General features: G+C 37.3%; 2 protein-coding genes across 3 annotated transcripts; both read right to left on the minus strand.

Moving 5' to 3' along the window:
• Positions 1-738: 738 nt before the first annotated feature.
• Positions 739-1944, minus strand: LOC144572523 (uncharacterized). Its single transcript, XM_078322123.1, has 2 exons — positions 1542-1944; positions 739-1216 (listed from the first exon to the last, which is right to left on the minus strand). Exons 1-2 carry the CDS (start codon positions 1858-1860, stop codon positions 945-947), a joined length of 591 nt encoding a protein of 196 aa, XP_078178249.1. The 5' UTR covers positions 1861-1944; the 3' UTR covers positions 739-944.
• Positions 1945-4040: 2096 nt separating this feature from the next.
• On the minus strand, positions 4041-15253 carry LOC144572361 (anaphase-promoting complex subunit). 2 transcript variants are annotated; one of them, XM_078321904.1, is made up of 20 exons: positions 14932-15253; positions 14317-14476; positions 13773-13894; positions 13235-13499; positions 12633-12726; positions 12313-12391; positions 12122-12207; positions 10656-10794; positions 9963-9995; positions 9386-9643; positions 8890-8967; positions 8189-8445; positions 7853-7912; positions 7455-7522; positions 6883-6988; positions 6250-6391; positions 5560-5658; positions 5071-5335; positions 4737-4804; positions 4041-4377 (listed from the first exon to the last, which is right to left on the minus strand). In XM_078321904.1, exons 1-20 carry the CDS (start codon positions 15136-15138, stop codon positions 4216-4218), a joined length of 2748 nt encoding a protein of 915 aa, XP_078178030.1. In that variant the 5' UTR covers positions 15139-15253; the 3' UTR covers positions 4041-4215. The 2 variants fall into 2 exon arrangements, with proteins under 2 accessions (XP_078178030.1, XP_078178031.1); XM_078321905.1 differs by lacking the exons at positions 6883-6988; positions 7455-7522.
• Between the last annotated feature and the right edge of the window lie 4959 nt (positions 15254-20212).

Genomic DNA, 20212 nt, shown 5'->3' on the forward strand with positions numbered 1-20212 from the left:
ATTAATTTTGTATAGAATCAAGTAGTCAAAATTAGAAAGTTTATAAATTAATCTTAATGATATTTTTTGAACATCCTTTGACCACTTGATAAAATTAATTCGTAAGGTAAAAAATGATTTTAACGGTTTGGATTCATCGTTTGAAGCCAATTTGATAGGTTGAGTTGAGTTCACAGAGGGGATTAAGCCAATTCCACTGTTTTCTGCTCAATGGCATTATCATCAATACATTCACGCTGTGAAAGCATTTCCCTCCTTGCGATAATATTGCTGGCAATGACAGGATTTTCTCAGCTTTGAAATACGTTATTTTGTTAACTTTTAATGAAAATCAAAATATAGATAAAATATTTCATTTTAATTTCATTAAATTTTAAGTTTAATTTTATAAAATATTTTATAGATAAATTTTTAGTTTCATGAAACAGATTTAGAACATTACTCAGACAAAAAAATCCACAAAGAAAAACTAAATAGAGTTCAAGAATTGGACTAAATTTACTTTTGGCACTGCAGAACAGAAAAAAAATTCAGCTACTTTTGTCAAATTGCATGAGAGCTGAAGTTAAAACGCAAACGGCCATATTTTATGCTAAAATTCTCAATTAGCAAAAAAAAAAAAATTGCATCCGATTTTGCTGGTATGTTTAATTGTTTTAATGGAATATTTGATGCTGGATGCAATATACCAATTTCAAATACTAAGAAAATTAACTGTTTATAAACCCAACAATTAACATAATTTATCCATTTATACACTAAGAAAAATTGGATGCAACATACAACCAAGTTATTCCTGGAACGTACAAAAATCAACAAACAAAATCAAAAATAAAAAGTACCCAAAGACGTGGGAAAAGAAAAAGGCAGAACAATAGTTCTGCTACTGAGCAAGAAAAAAACAGGCCCAAAAGCCACCATATCCCAAATCTTTCATTATCTTTCTAACTACAGAGCACAAATCTAATCAGACCCAAAACCGCAAAAGAAACAAGAAGCATAACCATGGTGGCGAAATCCCTGGCCGACCATTTCTTGGTGCCGCTCGCCACTTTTGTCTCCACGCACAAACTTTTGGCACGTCTCAGCGCATCAACTTCTTTCATCAGATCAAATTCAAGACCTTTTCTCTTTAATTCCTCAACGCATCTGGCTAGCATTAGTGCGTCCTCTCTTTCTCTCTCTAAAAGCTTTCCAAGAGATGCCTCCGTATCACCTGATAAAGCCCCAGATTAATTTTGGTTATCTTATAAAAAAAATTATGCCATGCGGTACTTAATTGTTGGGAAAAGAAGTGTCATCCGTTAATTTTCTAGAATAAAACAACAAAAAGAAAGGTTGACCAATTAAATTGAACCCAATATTGTAGAAACTGTCTGTCAAGAAAGAAAGAACAAATCTTTGAAAAAGGTCAAAATTTTAGTAACTCTCCAGTAACGGTAGTTAAGAAAGACCATTGCTAATTAATAGTCACAAAGTGACAATTACGCAAGATCTTTCGACGACAACAATACAAAAGAAAAAGAAAGATAAGAACCCACCTTTATAGCGCAGGGCCCACAAGACGGAGAGAGAACAGAGGAGTGAGGTGACTGACGGGACCCACGCCCGTTTGCACCCAACGGAGCCGCGGTCGTGGGATGACGTGGCAAAGAGGATGAGGAGAGAGAAGGAGTGGAGGATGAAGAAGAAGCAGTAGAGAAAGGTAATTTCACGACGCACAGAGTCTATACGGGATTCCTTGAGGGAGATGCGGCGAGAAATCAGGTCTTGCTCCTTCAGCCACTGCTTCAGGAGGAGGCGGTGCGTCGAGCTTTCGGCGATTTGGTGCAATGGATGAGGCATTGACGTGGATGCCATCTGTGTGTGTGTGTGTGAGAGAGGGGGGGGGGGGGGGAGGGAGAGAACGATGAATGGGAGCGGGGTTGCCAACGGTCGAATATTGTAGACACTCGGGAATGGGGATCCTTTTGAAAGGTTGTGGAAATAGACCGAAAGTTTGGAGAAATTACAGGAGTGCCACGGGGACTCGGTTCAGATCCGCACGATCGTTTTTTTAATTAGCGTCAAAACAAGATTAACGGCTAAATTGGATCTAGCGATTTAAATTGGAAGCTGGTGCTAAAAGAGAGCAACTACGTAATAAAACCGTTGAATTAATTCGAAACGAAATTCAAAATTAACAACTTATGTACAGTATGCGGTTCAATTTATTTGGCTATTTCTTTAAAAAAATTAGTTCTTTTCTTATAAGAAAAAAACGAGTATCGGTCTTTATTGAGTTGACAAAACGTTTCTTTCAAGTTTTAACGAAGCACCTTTTGCCTTTGCAAGTATTGTATGGCAGCATTACGGATTTTAATTTTACTGGTTCTGATTGGCGTTTAATTTTTTTTTTTTCTTGTTTCATATTATTATTTTCTTGCTTCATGATTTTTTGTCACGATTAGATCAATAAAAGATTATAGGAGCTAGTTTTCTCAATTCGTCACATTTGATTAAATATTATAGAGTAAAGATGTTGTCCCCTAACTATCCCCCTAACTGTCTAATTAATAATTATTCCTCCAACCTTCTAGAATCTGCATCTTACCCAACGGTCCAGCCTTCTTTTCTCTTGGCAGAGCCTTCTTCTCTAGCCACCCAACTATCTCTTTTCATATCAAACAAAATTTGTGCTCTTCACGGCCTTCACAGCCTCCGCCTCTTCTCTTTCTCGGCGTGGTGCACCGTCGAGATCCGGCGAGGAGAGCGTGGTGCACCGTCGAGATTCATAGAGGAGAGGAGAGCATGGTGCACCGTCGAGATCCGGCAAGGAGAGCGTGGTGCACCGTCGAGATCTAACGAGGAGAGCCTGGTGCACTGTCGAGATCCGGCGAGGAGAGCGTGGTGCACTGTCGAGATCTGGCGGGGAGAGCGTGGTGCACCATTAGAGGGGATCCATGCTAAGCCCAGCGAAGGTTGTCAAGAGTGCAACATATGAATACTTCATTTGTTTGATATGTATACTTCATATTGTTAGATATGAATACTTCATATTATGAATACTTGATATGTTATATATATATTTTTTAGAAATACAAATGCCATATGTAAAGAATTCATACTTCACTTATAAGTATGAATACTTTATTAAGTATCTATCAATACATTCAAGCACCAAATAAATTAACTTATTTAAGTTACTTTACACCATAGCAGTTCACACTTCAATGCGTAAGATATGAATACTTCATTTGTTAGATATGCATACTTCATGTTAGATATGAATACTTCTTGGAAGAGGTGGGGTGAGAGAGATAAATCTGACAATGAGTTTTGAATTGTACAAATTATTTCGAACATGTATGAATACTTCGTAATCGTCAATATGAATACTTCTTGGAAGAGGTGGGGTGAGAGAGATGAATCTGACAATGAGTTTTGAATTGTACAAATTATTTCGAACATGTATGAATACTCCGTAATCGTCAGTATGAATACTTCTTGGAAGAGGTGGGGTGAGAGAGATGAATCTGACTTTGAATTTTGAATTATATAAATTATTTCAAACATGTATGAATACTTCGTAATCGTCAGTATGAATACTTCATTTGTTTAGATATGAATACTTCTTTATTTAGATATGAATAATATATAGATTCGCTCTAGTGGTCCCCAATCTTGACAAATGTCGCTTTCAAACGGTTGTGATCCCCAATCCAGGCTGTCACAAGACGTCAGCGGTCCCCCTGGTCGTTACTGGTCCCCTCCCGCTTGTGTTTACATATGACAAATGATTCTGATAATAAGTATGAATACTATAAATTCGTAGGTATGAATACTATACGTTTTGACTATTAATAAAATAGCATTAATCTTGCTCTTTGGTGGTAGTTAGCGCATTTTAACTATTTTTTTGTCTTTTAGTGCGGGGGACAGATAGGAGACTGAAGTAGGGGGACGGTTAGTCGATCCCAATATTATATAGCTTTGCAGATTGTATTTGTATATCAATTAATCTTTCCGTGTATCGAAACTATTTGTATGGAGACGTGGTGAATCCTTCCTGCAAGTATTTTAATCCATTCGAAGGTGTACGGATCAATACAGAGGTGTTCTGATTCAGAACAAAATTTTACATCTCACTGGTTGCTATCAGAAATATCCTCCTCTCAGAACCCCAATGCACGTGCGTGCAAAAAAACAAAAACAAATAGCTAAATACATATTACACTAATAAGACATCAATTCCTCATCTTCTGCTTCATTATGTTTTTCAAGAGCAAACACATAATCTCTAAAGGATGCAGCTGCTTGCTCCCTTTCATCTGCCATTCCAAGATTATTGTACACCATCGCAATCAAGTAGAATGCCTCTGCTGCCATCTCATTATACTGCAGGAAGATGCATTTTAATTCAATACTTTCAGAACATCAAACCCACACAGTCATCTTGAAATCTATTTTCATTTTATTCAATTTTGTCTATTTGGACCCTAGGTTTGTTTACATTTTCCTGTAAATTTTCAGTACTACAAACCAACATCACCAAGTATCCATATGCCAGTAGTGCTGGCTTGGTAAAACTAAAGAAATTAAACTAAAACTATATCTTCCAAGTAAAAGGTGATGAAAGGCAAATAAAGAGAGGATATAATATAAACATGTACAGACAAAATTGTTATTCATAATTTTTACCCTACTGGCAAATGGTGCCATTGCGACTTTTGAAGTAACAAATCATTTAGGCTCACCTCTAAAATTTGTAGCTCTTCAGCAGCTTGACAGAGAGGGTCCAACACGCAAGATGGATCAACCGAGACTGCAAAAGACAAAAAAAAAAAAAAAATAGTGGAAGAAAGAACTTTTCATTGCTCTAAATGTTTCAAGTGACAAAAGTTCCATACAGGTGGATGCCAATTAAACTTTTTTTTTCTAATTTATCTGTCTACTGTTGTTACCTAACTCCTTCACTTTCTGGGGTATTGTTACAGATAGGCAAGTATCAGATACTTGCAACCATGTAAGAAAAACAAAACAAATAGAAAAATACACTAATGAAATGAAAGTGTCAAGGGAGAGAAATACTTGAGAAGGTTGGGTCAGAAAGATAACACTTGGCAAGGGCAATATTAGCACGGGCACGCAGTTCGAGGCCACCATGGCCGAGAATCATGGGAAGAGAACGGTGCACGAGGGATGAGGCCCGCTTGGCATGGCCAGGCCCAAGCACAAGCCAAAGCTCCACAATTGTCAGAGCAGCACATGCCTCAAGCAGATCCAAGTTGAATGCTTTGCAGAAGGAGAGGCTCGCCAGAGCGTATGGCAGCCCCAGTACGGCATTGCCAGATTTCTGCTTCACAATATTGTAAACAATTATGTATATAAATAAGAGTAAGAACCTAGAAGCTACATATATATTATCACACATGCAAAACGTATTAAATCTTAAACTAAAACCAAGCTATATTTCCATGTCTAGTTAAGAATGGTGTTTTTCAGCAAATTTATGCCTTTTCAATTGGCAACATAAAATTAACAAACTAATGAGAAAAACTCAGAAATTAACAGAATTACCTTTTGTATTTCAGCAAGCAAAAGAAGGACAGTTGCATTCTCAACTTGCATATTGTACTTGTAGCAAGTGCAAAAAAGATCACTTGCCACAGTTTCCGCCTAAGAATAAATAATAAAAAAAATGTCACATGAATGAGTGCAACTCCAATTGCTTGAGCTAATTTTGGACTCATTATTCTGCTTTTTCAAGAGAGAAAAGCAAAGAGTACATAAAATAAGACGGTCTATCTGCCACAGCTTACCTTCTTGTTTTTATTTGTTTTATTTTATCTATTTCTCTCTGTTGGTGTTTTTCTAATTTGCACTTTTCTATTAGAACAATATCCATCTGATCTTTTTTAAACTCAATAGTTTTTGTAGGCAAGTAATGAACAACAGCATGGTAAGCGCATCGACTGTGCACAAGAACCAAATAAGTCCCTAATTTGCAACTGGTACACAAATTTACTAAATTGCACACTGTGCCAAAGTACCCCCTCAGCTGAACCCAATTTAGACTCTGAACTTACCCAAAACGTCCAATTAAGACGCAAAGCTCATGTTAAAAGATGGTCTAATCCAATATTCATGTACCTTACCTCACCCCAAAACCATGTTATCCTCCGCACCCAAACAAAGGAAACAGCAGCTAACCCACACAAGCTCAGTATTTCTAAAAAACAGAAAAGGTAAGGATTGCAAAGCACAAACCTGTCCAAATTGATTTGAGGCAAGGAGAGTGCGGGCTTGGCGAAGGCCAGCCTCTGTTTTAAGATCCATATCTACCCCATTACCAGATGATGCCAAAACTCCAAGCTCATCGCATATACTTTGAGCTAACTTCAGATGACCTCTGTGTTAGATTTGTTCATTTTTAAGTCAAGGAAAGTTAATAAAAAACAGTACCTGACCTACCAAATATAAGATAATTATTTACAAGTACCAAAAAAGACACTACTGGTAAAGCACACCATTTCCTTACCCAACAGGACCCTTGAACCGTAGACCATAAACCCAAAGTCTGGCTAAACAAACCCTGATCCAGATCGATGCTATGAAATCCCAAATTCTACATAATCTCTTATACAGGTAAGGAACCAACTAACTATTAGGCCCAAACTATCTCAAATGGGCAATGATAAGCACAAATGTAGACCAATTTGCCCAATATATCCCCTATTGTGCAATTACACCTCAATCATTACCACTTTACTTCAGTTGCTCATGGGAGTGCTCAGAATTCAACAGTTAAAATAAATGGGGTCTCAAAATTGGTAAGAGTATCAGATACCAGTTTTACACACAGGTATTACACATACAGTGTAGCTAAACCTGGAAACGAACCTATGTAACGCACGATCATGCAGCAATTGTAGCTTCAGCAAACTGATTTGAAATTTTGATGTGGAGGGCACTTTCTCTTCTGCAAACTTCAGAGCACTGAATGCCTCTAAGGGCCAAAATGGTGATTATAGAGGACACATTATTATGTTAGACACCTTATTAAGTTATCTGCTAAGGACGTGTTCTAGTCTATTGTCATTTAGATTGTTTAAGTTAGCTAAAGGCTTTATGGCTTAAAATATACTGAGGTACAATTAGGCTTCTGACTTAAGGTTCTGTCGATCGGACGGAACCTTTAATCAGTGTCAGTATTGTACCGCTTGTTTCAATATGTACAATTCGGATGGAATGATTGATTTGAACAGGACTAAAGGGGCCAGCATCTTGGGTCTGGAAAAGGGTAACGAACCAATTTTTAACCAAAGTTTTTTTTTTCTGATGGCCTTTAGTTTAAGGTGGCTGGCATTATTTCTTACTCTTCTTTTTACTTTTAAACCTGTCAAAAAAAGAAATAACAGAATCCAGTACCCTCACTAGTCAACACACACAAAGACACACACAGAGAGACGGACCTGTATATCCATTAAACACAGCCAAGTGTTGAATGAGTTTGACATATGCGAGGGACAGCTCTGACGAACTGGAAGATTAAAATTAATCATTCAGTTTCTAATCTTTCCCCTTAAATTCAAAACCCTCAAAAAGTAATAAGACAGGGTCCATGTGTGCTGCTCATTGTAAATTAACAGGTGTGCTCTTATTTAATCCAGATCGTGCTGATCAGCACCCTTGAATAATGGGAGGTTGCTTTCCTATTCCAAATCCAACAATCTGGCATTAATCAAACGGCCTGGAATAAATAATGGCATGCCCATGCCATAATTTATATTGGCATCTGAAACCAATCCTTGGACAAGTTTATATATGTTCCCCGGAAAATGATTAATTAAGAGTTTTTCAATTCCCTCACCTGGCAACATCCGCGAAGCAAGTGGCATAAACCAGTGCATTTGCTCGAACTAATGGAGCACTGCCAAGTCACATACAAGAGTTAGATAACAATGACAACAAAATATTATTTTTCATCAAACATAATTTATTCTATTGTTTATTCTTGTGTAGCTTTTGAATTGCTCAGTTGCAGTTAAAAGAGGGCTCATTGGCTTATGGTATTAAAATATGGCCATAAAAAAAATGAACATCAAGTCATCAGCAAATCCATACCAGTATCCTTTCATGGCTACCTCTACTTGTTGAAATCAATATCCTTTAATAACATACTGATACAAAACATTTTTGTATGTACCTGCCATAGTGCTCCCAGGAAGTAGACCTCAGCAAGTACGACGACCCAGCTAGTTGCAAAACAGAGGCTGGTATAGGACTCGGTTGCACATACCAATTGAACACATCATAGTCATTTCTGCATAGGCCCCACATGTTATTATTATCCACTGCTGCAAGGTTTTTAAGCCAAGAGGTGCTAAAAGTACCACTGTCATTCAACAAGGATATGTTGTCCGAACCAAAATCTGTGAGAACACGACCACTTAGCCTCAACTCCTACATCAGGACAAAAAACATACAACAGTGAATCTTATAGAAGCAGCAATTTAAATTTGTATTTCCTGTGTCCTTATTGTAATTATTAAAACAGTAACCATGCAAGATAAACGGGAAGGATAGGCTATAAAACCAGAACACTATTAGATGGTGGAAATCTAGCATTGGAAAACAGAGGGGATATACAGCTGTTAACTTTATTTTATAATACAGGTCACGTCACAAGGTGCTAGCCACTTGTGAGCATACCAAGTACCAGTCTGGTCATGTAGCATCGTAGCAGAGCCAGAGACTATGCACTACCAGGCACACTGCATTTGCAGCCTTCATCAAAACAACCCTATTTTTCTTGAACCTTCTTCATAGGAATAAGTTTTGCATCCTGTTTTGTCCATCTGGAACAAAGGGCCTACATATCTTACTTGTAAATATTAAAGATCATACCCGGCATACATCAATGGGGCATGTCTTGAGATTAGTCGAGGCCTTTGGACCAAATGATAGAAGTGGTCGTTTGACATGCTGAAAGAAAAAAAGGAATGAATTAAACCAAATTAAAAGGAAACATTACTCTGTTTCAAGAAACCAAGTTTAATATTGACGTTAATGTGTTAGTCAATACCACATTTACAAGCTTTTACCTCCCTATCAGAGGACCATTACTATCAAATATCTAAAAAGATTAGCAATGTTCTTCAAATGTCTAATATCATCACTTTGAGAGTTAGTACGGCATCATCTAGTAATATGCAGTACAGTAAAGTCAGCAGGCCCAAGGTTCAAAGCCTTTTGGAATACAAATACAGAAGTTATATAAATTATTTTAGAAAGGTGGGGAGCAGCTTATTGGGGTTTTAGGAACAAAACAGATGTTGTACCAAAGTGCGCAGTATTTTATCACCCATGTGTACATTACCAGTAGCCCTAGCCTTAAGCTTACCTTAAGATCAAATTTTGCAAGTGTAAGCCTGTTGTGTGCTAAGAGACTTGTTAGCTTCAGGCTATCAGCCCTCTTAAGTGACCTTTTCAAGAGAACAAGTAGTAGTTGCTGCGTGGAAGATGGTGTACCCATACCAGTACTGGTACCGAGTGAATGCGGAGATCCAATAACCCCAATAGAGTGTCGACTTGTACCAGTCTCAAACAAGAGGTTGCAAATGGCCGCGAGTGTATAAGTAAGACATGCATCGTCATTGTTCTGCACAAGAGATTGATTATATTATTGTACAAATTGCACCAATAAGGTCAGGTAAGCAGCACGTTTGATGACACCTGACCAATAGCCGTCAACTGCAACTTTTATCAAGGTTTCACAGACGAATCAGGGTTTAACTTGATAAATATACAGTTGCACCAATCAGGTGTCGTACCATTCTACCATGTGAAGTAATAGGTACATATAAAGGCAATTCTTATTCTGGGCTTTCCTGCCTAATAAATAACAAAAAAAGTATATTTTTATTTTTTCATTCTACTACTTTGCTGTAATTTTTTTCCCAAAGTGCAAAAAGAAATACCCTCTGAGAGAAGCACACTGCTTCAGTTAGTGCCTGAAAGAATAGAAAATAGAGCAAAGTAAAAAATTGTGTATCAGAAGAAAGTTTCAGAGTATATTTGAATAATCTTATAGAACTTGCAATGTTTGGATTTCTTGAGAAGCACACCCATCATCTTTATTAAAATTTCCTTTGTCAAGCACCCACATTTCAGATGATTACTTTTATTATAATTTCCTTTGTCAAATATCCCAAAAGAGTGCTAGTCAAAATTTTCACATTACAGATTTTGCAAGACTAAAGCTAATATTTGAACACCAGTTCAACAAGCATTCTTAAGAACACCAATCAGTATACAGATAATGAAGAAGTTTATTTTCCATGTTTTCTTTTTGCTCTTCTTAAAAACTCCGCCTGAGTAGTCAGCCTGTAGCAAGCCAGGAAAAAGGAGGAGGGTCGAGATAAGATGTGGCGAGCCAACGGTTAAAAAACAGCCTTTTTTATGGAAATGAAACCCGTTCATATTCTGGTTGGGTTTCATTTCTAGCTTACCCAACTTGTTTGGGACTAAAGGCTTGGTTGTTGTTGTATTCTTGGCTTTGGACTTAATTGATTTACTTTTCAGTTTACTATTCGTGTTCACATAGCTGGATTACAAACTAAGGAACAATCAAAATTTACGCTTCATTCCAATGTTTGGTCCAAGTAACATACATCCAAGGCAGTCTTTGAGTGCCCAAATCGTGAATGCAAAGTCCCTAGGCTCAACAAAGCTGCCTCATATCTACCTAGTATAATTCCGGACTGAGGCACCTGCGGAGAAATGCGGTTAAATAGCCCATCCTTCCCTGCACTGAGAGAAAGCAAGAGATATTAGACCAATAATTAAAATACAGCATCTAGTGCCATTTGTATAGGTGGTGACAGCAATCGGGTCATGTCAAAAAAGATTTAGGTGAATGTTGGGGCTTGGGCTGTTAGGATCAGATCATTGCAGCCTGGGTTTCAGGTGTTGGGTCATCAGTTTTGGAATTTGCATCATTATACCCCTGAACTTGATGGTTATTGCAACCAAGATTTTATTAAGGCAGAGGATTGCTTCTATGATGATAGGTCTTAAGTTTCGGCTCAGGGTGGATAGCAGTTCTCAGTTGGGTCAAATTAAAATTCTGGTTTTGTTAAAACTTAATTACGTATTAGGGTGGATAGCAGGTTTTTAAAGGTCGGCTCAGTTTTGTTGGGTTTGCATCTTGTTTTGTCAGGCATGCATGTCATCTGCCAAGACGGCGGTGTGTGGTAAATGGGCTTTATGCAATCACTAGACTTAATCCTGTTAGGCCACAGTAGTAGTTGGTAGTCCAATACACACAATAGCATAAGCATGGAATGAAGGAATTTGCTGCTGAATGTTAGCTATGTAGGCATAATGCGGTTGGTACCGATATCTAAAGATTGATATAATTGCTATACAGCATGAATCCAGTTAGGGTCATACTGACAATTTGGTACTATAAATCTTTCTTTTGTTCTTTCACAGGTCATGATTACTTCTGTCTTATACAATTGCTCATGCTCGAGATATTTGTTTAAGAGCATAGAGAGCAAAGTATAAAATACAATCAAAGAATTTGCAACATTATAATTTAGCAGGGTTCCGGGCAACAGGAGTCTATTATGTTGTGAGAAAACATTGGGGCTTCCTTTTGAACTAATGGTTCGGATTTCTGTAGTTTCACTTCAACTCATAATTTACAGATCAGGAAAATTTTGCAACTCAAACATAGAAATAAATCCACATAACACCAGAAAAACTAAATCCCGGTACATAGAAAATACCATCAGGCACTGTACAATGAACCAGTATGTTCTCGAATTGAAATACCAACAGTAGCAGATTGCAAGGATTAAAAAGCTTGTTGCCCCCATCTTATACTGATTAGTTGATTAGTTGTTTTTCTTTTTCTTAGAAGTTCATTGTTATACATCTGAGCATAAGAAGTGAGAGTATCTTTACCGGTACTGATACAGATCCAATTCCAAAACTTGACGCATAAGTAATGAACCTAATCTCACTGAACACATATTTTAAACCACCAACCACTGGCGGAAACTCAACCCCCCACACACACAAACAAAAAACCACACAAAAGACACCTGCTTGGTAAGATCATAGTAAGAACCTGTAGTCAAAATAGTGGTGAAGGCTGTCTGCTGCAGAAACAAAGTCATCATGGTACAAAGCATTCAAGTATTGCAAATATTGCACCTACAAATAAATTACACAAGTTCATTGTTTTTAGGAATTAGTTGCTTTCTAAAACTGAAAAAGAAAAAGTTGTATGATTGCTTTGTTATAGGATTAACCACTTACACGGTGCAGATTAGGGGCTAGCTTTTGGATATGTGAAAGGGCCGCATTAAAAGAATTTAAGGGAACTGAGCTGGAATTCCTGCATTAATACATAAAGACAATATAAAAGATAGAAAGGATTCAATTCCATTTGGAGCTTCTGTGGTTTAAATTTTTTGATGTTGCAATCTAATGCTGAGTTAAATTATTGGTAACAGCATGTACCAACCATGGGTACACAGATGATAAATAGATTCAAACTTCCTCAAATGGACATCAAAAACAGTATGCAGGCATAAAAGAAATGAAAAGGGAGAGTTTGCCCAAGTAAAATCACATACTTCTCCAGTAGATCCGCTTGCTCATTAAGATAACCTTCTATTTGCCATCTTGACCTCAGAATGTCTAAATTGTGCTCTTCTCTCTGATTATTCCCTACCACCCAAAAGAAGAATATAGATAAAACTACCGTTAGTAACAAATAGAAGTATTGAGTCGTGTGCCAAGCTAAGGTCAGGATTCAGGTCTCGAGTAACCAAATAATAAGTAGACTTACCAGAAACTTTCTCGACTATAGAAAAACCAAATCACCAAATTGTTACTTTGCAATAGAAAAATGGGTAACATAACAATGTAAGCATCTCATATGCACCTTCACCATTTAAATATCGTTAGAACTAACCCATTTTACTCTACATAAGGTCATAATGTTTCTATTTTTTATGATATCAATTTTAGGGCTGTTTTTGTTATTCCATATTCATATATGTAAGCTGGAAAAACTTCATTGTATTTGGTGTATGGAAACAAAGATGCATCTACATGTGAATTTTGTACATACCAACAGATATTTTGTTCAAAAACCTTCCCAAGGAGAAATAGAAATTGCCAAACAAACAAACAAAAAAACTGTACATGTAGAAGTTTAAATTGTTGGCCGCACCTCCATGGTAACGAAATGCGCTATGCATACGAAAACCACTCGATGAACTTTCCCCCATAGGTGTTTCTGGCCCAAAACCCTGTCCATATATGGCCAATATGGAGGGTTCCATTTCCTCATCATCTGTCAGCTCTCTTTGCATGCCTTCCATTTGCATGTGCATCTCAAGCATCTCATGGTCGGTATTGAATTCTTCTTCAGCCAGCTCATATGCAAAATTGGCAGTGCAATAGGTCCCAATTTTGGCTAAGAGGTGGCAGATGCCCTGAAATTTTAATTCCAATAAGCATGAGTTTAGAACAAGAAGAAAAGGAATAATTGATCAAAGTTTTCTTTTGGAGCATGTTGTGTGTGAGAGAGCATGTTTGCTCGGGCTTTTATGGCTGAGTCAAGCTCACATCAAATGAGGTTCCCTTGTGACATTCTTGGGCAAAGTTTCAATTGAAACAAAGGCAAACTATTTCCATACCAGAATAATATATTTTGATAATCTAAAGAAGATAAAATACATGAAAAGATAACTGCAAGAATCTGAAACCTCAAAACTCAATGAATTAAATGCAAGGATGCAACAACGAAGAAAGATGCCAAGATGACTACTTGGATCAAGGAAAATCTGATCCCCATCCAAGTTCCCACCTTCTGGGGCCACAAGAACGGCTGTAAAAAAGAAGGAAAAAATTATAAAGATCTAGTAAAAATTAAATCAAAGGATTGTACTCAGGCTAGTACATGCTGTAGATCAGTGAGGTAAATCTTGTGCAGAAGTTTGATTAAGTCTAAATTCCACCTATTGATGGGCTCGATCAACCATCAACTTGTGTAACTAAGCATCAATCTTAATTCATATTCAATTTACCCTGAACCAAGCAATTGAGAAGCCAGAAAAAGAATAGAATGACAATTTTCAACATCAAAGAGACCAAATTGTAGTGAACTGGAAATTTGTATGATACTGACAAAAAATTACTGTCCTGGGTGCGACTTGTAAAATAAATAAATAACTATGCAGGAGTTTGCCCCGATGCATACTCAATCCTTTTTCTCTCTGTGCCAGTGAAATGACTGTTATTTATTCATACTTTGTACTTTATCGAAGAAGTTGAATAAATCATCAGCTGAGGTTAGAGTGTCTAGTTCAGTAGTCAGGTGGTCGCGAAACCAGTCATGTACTGTAACATCAATTGCCTTGAGCTGGTTCAACAGCTCTTCTAGAGGTGGCTCCAAGTAATCCTCACATGACTATAAATACATAAAAAATTAGTAAAGAGAAGGCATATTACAACAGAGTCTGCTTATAACCAAGATAGTGCTTGAGAGATCTAAATTTATACTTTCAGTAACGATGGATTGGGGTTGATTTGGGCCGAAGGAAAACTAAATCAAAACACCAAGATAGCTAATTTCAGTATAAAGTACTAACCCAACGGGTAACTAATGTAACATTGGAGTGTTTGAGGTATAACTGAGCACCAAAAGCATAATTAGCGCGATATTGTCAAACAAGTAGCGGAGATTAAAACCTCGCTGCACCCACACAGTCAAGGAGGTCCCTTATCTGCTAAATACGGACCCTCACTGTGCACTGTTTCGCAACACTGTCCCCTCAAACCAATTTACTGTTTAAAACCTAATACTCATAGCAATTCAAGTGCATGTAAAATGTGCGTGTGTGTGTGTGAGAGAGAGAGAGAGACTCGGGTGAGTGAGAAGAGGAGGAGGCCGAGGCGATTGTGGTGGGAGACAGACTGGAAAGGAAATGGGAGGAGATTCTGAGCTGGCGGAGCGAAAACATGGATGAGCTGACACAGCGCAATCTTGTGTGGCGTCAGGTCGTAGACTGCAGCCCCGCCTCCGCCGGATTCCCTCGAACCTTGGCCACCTCCGAGCGAAAACAAGCTCATTTTGGCGGGAGGTAGGGGGAGAGGCTACCGCTAAAGGGCCCTTTTTGTAGGGTTTTTGCGTTGGTTTTAGAGGGAGAGTGAAGAAGAAGAGGTTTTGATTTTGATCGAGGGCTTGGGTGCAATCGGTTCGATGAATTCATATCGCCTAAAGTAACTCAAAAAACGAGTTTAGATTTGGACCGTCAGATCTAATTTGGCACGAATATTAAATTGTTGCATTCCACCTCGGACCGAATTAATTTCAAATAATCAAATCTAAACTCAAAATTTTTATTACTTCAAAGGATTCCGATTCTTATTTGATGGGGAGAACTTTTTATTCGTAGAAATTAATTAAACAACATATACAGAAACAGTAAGGGTGTTGAAATTGCAGCATTTGTAGAATCGGAACTATTGAGTTAGATTAAACTTTTTTTTATTTTGGAAGCAGCTAATGGTTTCAAACTCCAGTCTCCCAAAAATCTTTGAATATTTTTAAAAATCATGTAAACTAATGAAGCAAAGTCAGTAAATTTCAATACTAAATTCTGTAAACTAACTCAACAAATTCTGTCAACATAAAAAAAAAAAAATTCTGTGTGGTCCCCAATAACTTCCACTTTAACTTTCACTTTAACCTCCACTTTAACAACTTTAACTGCTTTGACTGTGACTACTTTTAGACCTTTGACCATGACCACTTTAAAATTCTAGAAATAGATATATGTAAAAAAAATTCAAAAAATTTTATTCAATTTTTTTTTTCAAAACTTTTTTTCAACTTTTTTTTTTCAAATATCCTTCTATATGCTACTTTCAATTATTTTAAATTCTGTAAACCTTATCACATAACTCTGTAGATAATTTTGTTGAATCCTGTAAACGGTAAAAAAAATTCAAATTTTAATTTTTAATTTTTTTTAAATCTCCTTCTAGATGCGAGTTTCAATTATTTTGAATTCTGTAAACCTTATCACAAACTCTATAGATGGTTTCATTGAATCCTGTAAACCTGTAAAAAAAATCAATTTTAAATTTTTTTTCAAAATTTTATTTTTTTTAAATTTGCATCTAAATGCTACTTCCAATTGTTTTGAATTTTGTAAACCTGATCACATTACTCTATAGACAATTTCGTTGAATACTGTAAAAAAAAAAAAGTTTCAAATTTTGTTTTTTTTTTAATTTGCATCTAGATACTACTTCCAATTGTTTTGAATAATGTAAACTTTATCACATGACTCTGTAGACAGTTTCGTTGAATACTGTAAAACGATAAAAAAAATTCAAATTTTAATTTTCAAATTTTTTTCCAATTTTTTTTCAATTTTTTTAACAAATCCAATTCTTACTAGTTATAAGGGTGTTAGGAGATCTTCCTACTTAACAAAAAGAGAGGTAACAAAAACAAACATATATATTTATCGCGACATCATCAATATTTACACCTTAGTTGTTCTGTTGATTACCTAATTTTACAAAAATGCCAACGGCATAGTCTTAGTAACAAACAACTATCCTACTCAACCCGGCAATTCTATTCATAAGTCACAACTTGCATGCTTTTAAGAGTTTCAACTGACCATTAATCATCTGGCACTTCCCCTTCCATTACCATCCAATGTAGCTTCGGCCCCTAAATAAATGCCAACAATACAACAAAATTGGTCACGTTTCCTTCAAGAATCAAGATACTGTATAGTCAAACAAGTCACTCTTGTGACATCTTCCAGTCTAAAAAAATAGTCCTTACCACAAGCATGACTCCCCTTCATCGATTTTTGACTAAAAAATGATTACAAGAACAATGCTACTACAAAGTAAAATATGTAAAGACCAAAATAGGGACTCCAAGAGTTTCTGGGCGAAGTTAGGAAATTATTGATACTTCTCAGATAATGTACTTTATTCCAAACAAAAATCAATTACTGTGTTTTGATCTCAAGTACCATCAATTAATTTGACAATAATTACTATCATAACAAATCTCTGATATACTCATCTGTATTGATGCAGGTCAAATTTCTGCCTATGACGGATAAGGCTAATTTTTTATGCTTCAGGGTTCTGACTTCAGTGTTCTTGGTGTTCAGTTGAGACAAATTTATTAAAACAAAAAAACTGGCTTCATACAAGTACAAACATTTCCAAGACGAATTACAGTTGGGTAGTCCCCAGTCAAATCAACCACTGTTGATGGCTTAGCTACTCTGACTCCATCATCAACGATAAAATCAACATCCTGAGCAACAATTAAGGAAAAAAAAATTAGATGTGAGAAGATAAAATTTAAAACATTGAAGTGGCCAGTATGGCTGTTACTTGCATTTTTAGGAATCAGATAAAAGAATGGACAGATCAATCCTAGTACTAATATGTATCTGCTAACCTGGAACCAACATCAGTTGGTCACATTTTCCTATTCTATTCATGGGTTTCCATGGTTGCATTATGATTTCTTATGCTTTGTGTCTTTACATGTTTCAATTTGGGGGAGAATTTTTTGCCATGAATAAAATAATCAATGCACCGAATCAATCACAGCAAACCGTTAGTTTTTTTTTATTGGAAACAAAATGCAAAATCTATTTTATTCTTGACTTGAATCTGTTGCAGTTATAGATAATACACGATCGATAATTTGTATTTTTCAGTTGAAATTTAATTAATCGATAACGATATCAATTCATTCCTTGAAAGTGTAGCTAACTACAATATATAGCTCGGCAAAGTCACCACATAATAAATATTTTTTTTGGTTAAAGCCTGTAGGCGCTTCATTAAACTCCAACAAGTAACTTATAGGGTTTTACAAAGTTGCGTCCATACTTACAAAATAAAACACCTCTAAGACCTGTTATAAGAATTTTCAAACCAATTCTATATTCAGAGAAGGAAGGGAGGGTTAAGCCAGTGTAAGTGAACTGTTCCACATGCGCTTTATTAGCCAAGAAGTGCACCTTTGTATTCTCTTCTCTTGGTATCAGTCTGCAGCAAAAATTGGAGTGAGCTTTTAGGATTAGAGAAATCTTACTCAACTCCCTATAGCATCTCCAATCCAGCACATGTATAGCTTGCCATTTTCTTCTAGGGACAAAAGTATCCACCAGTAGCTTTGAGTCAGTAAAGAACTGACATTGTTCAATTTTCCGAGAGACCGCCTGTTCCATTGCCATCAATAATGCTATGACCTCCATTTGGAATGGTGAGTTAGCGTTTTGAAAACCTTGTACTCCATACTCCATGAGTTGCTGATTGAGCTGGATCACATATGCCGCTCCTCCTTTTCCTGACACATCAAAATAACCATCTGACCACACACAATGCCCCTCTTGGCAGTAAGATGGTTGTACTTGTATTGATGATGGGCCAGTTGTTCAGTTTGTCCTTGTACTCGCCGAGTGATTGGGTAGATCACATGCTGCCGACACTACCTCTTGAAAGACCTGTTTGCACCTTGCTTTCCAGATGTTCCAAGCTAGTGTCATGAAGAATGTTATTTGTTCTTCTGTCAGACAGTTCCAGAGCTCGGCAAGAGTTTGAGCCAGATGTTCTTGAGGTAAGTCTGCAGTTCTCAAGCCTAGAGGGGACATGAACCATATTGCTCTTGCATGGGGACAATGGAGCATTGCGTGAGCAGCATCCTCTGTTTGGAATTGACACAAATTACAGTGCGGTGCATGGATAGTGCGTATTCTCTTAGAAAGTGCTCCAGCTGATGGCAGAGCCCCATTGATCGCCTTCTAAAAGAACATACGCACTCTTGGAATTACACCTTTATTCTTCCATATTCGTTTCCAAAGTCTCTTTTCCAAAGCGGTTGTTATAGGCCTCTCCAATGCTTGCAGAGTGTCAAGCATATAATATGTTTTCTTCACGGAGAACTCCCCATCTTTTGCCCATGTAAACATGAGCTTATTCGGGACTTCTGGCATGAGCATGACCCCTTGATGTTCACCAACAATCTCCATTGCCAAATGGTTGCCCGCAAAATTAGTCACTTTCTAAAGGTACCATTGCAAAGACATGCTATCGAATAAAGCTCCTACCTTGAGTTGTAGCTGTTGTGATGTTGGTTTAGGTAGCTGCCTCCAACTCTCGAACCATGGTTGACCATATGCCAAGCAGTTTAGCCCATTACCCAAGGACCATCTTGAGTTGTGTGCTAATACTGCTTGCAGTTGCATCATAGCTCGCCATAACCTTATGCATGGTGCGTTTCTTCGAGTTAGCCAGAAAGATGATGCCGGGAAGTATTTCGCGCGCATGACAACAACCCATATTGCTTCATTCCCCGAAGCTATCTTCCAAGCACATTTTAAAATCATTGCATCGTTCATTGTGACCAAATCTCGCAAGCCTAAGCCCCCGTCAGCCTTTGGCCTTGTCAGTTTATCCCATCTGACCAAACAAATTGGTCTTGTTTCAGTTTTCCCCCAAAAAAATCTCACGCAAGCTGATATAATTTTATCCAGAACCGACTTGTGAATCAGCGTGCTACTCATCAGATAAATGGGAAGTGATTCCAATACTGACTTGATGAGAACTAACTTACCGGCAGGCGAAAGAAGCTTTGCTTTCCAAGCATGTATTATTGTGTCTATCTTTTGGATTAGTTGCTGAAAAGCTCGGGGCCTTGACACATTTACTCATCCTCCCAAATATGTTTTGTTCTCATCAGCAAATTTTGCATGAAAAATTCTCATAATGGATCTCACTTGAGCCAGTGTTGTAGCTCTCGAAAATCAGAGTTTTGATTTTTTTGGAGATATTTGTTGGCCCGAGAGATGACAAAAAGTTTGGAGCACATTTTTTATACGAAGTGCCTCTTGCCGATTTGCCGACCCCATCAAAAGTAGGTCATCGGTATACATGAAGTTTGTTAGGGGTGGTGCTTATCGCGCCAGAATTAGTCCTTTGATATTGCCTTGTTGAAGTTGGTGTTGCAACATGGAAGTCAGAATATTCATGCAGAGAATAAATATGTATAGCGACAGTGCACACCCTTGTCGGAGGCCTTGCACCGGAGTTACGACCCTCTCCCTGAACCTTGAAATAGGACAGTGAAGCATGCTGAACGCACATAAGCCAT

The sequence above is a fragment of the Carex rostrata genome, chromosome 20 (genome assembly GCF_964058835.1).
Source record: "Carex rostrata chromosome 20, lpCarRost1.2, whole genome shotgun sequence".
In the NCBI taxonomy this organism is placed as follows: Eukaryota; Viridiplantae; Streptophyta; class Magnoliopsida; order Poales; family Cyperaceae; genus Carex; species Carex rostrata.

What these genes read in the sequence shown, in the direction of transcription:
- LOC144572523 (XM_078322123.1), bottom strand. Translation starts at nt 1,860, where the DNA reads ATGGCATCCACGTCAATGCCTCATCCATTGCACCAAATCGCCGAAAGC. An exon ending in GTGGGCCCTGCGCTATAAAG is followed by an intron (nt 1,217 to 1,541) that starts GTGGGTTCTTAT and finishes GGGCTTTATCAG; the next exon opens with GTGATACGGAGGCATCTCTT.
- LOC144572361 (XM_078321904.1), bottom strand. Translation starts at nt 15,138, where the DNA reads ATGAGCTTGTTTTCGCTCGGAGGTGGCCAAGGTTCGAGGGAATCCGGC. An exon ending in TCCTCTTCTCACTCACCCGA is followed by an intron (nt 14,477 to 14,931) that starts GTCTCTCTCTCT and finishes ATGTATTTATAG; the next exon opens with TCATGTGAGGATTACTTGGA. An exon ending in TTAATTCATTGAGTTTTGAG is followed by an intron (nt 13,500 to 13,772) that starts GTTTCAGATTCT and finishes TTAAAATTTCAG; the next exon opens with GGCATCTGCCACCTCTTAGC.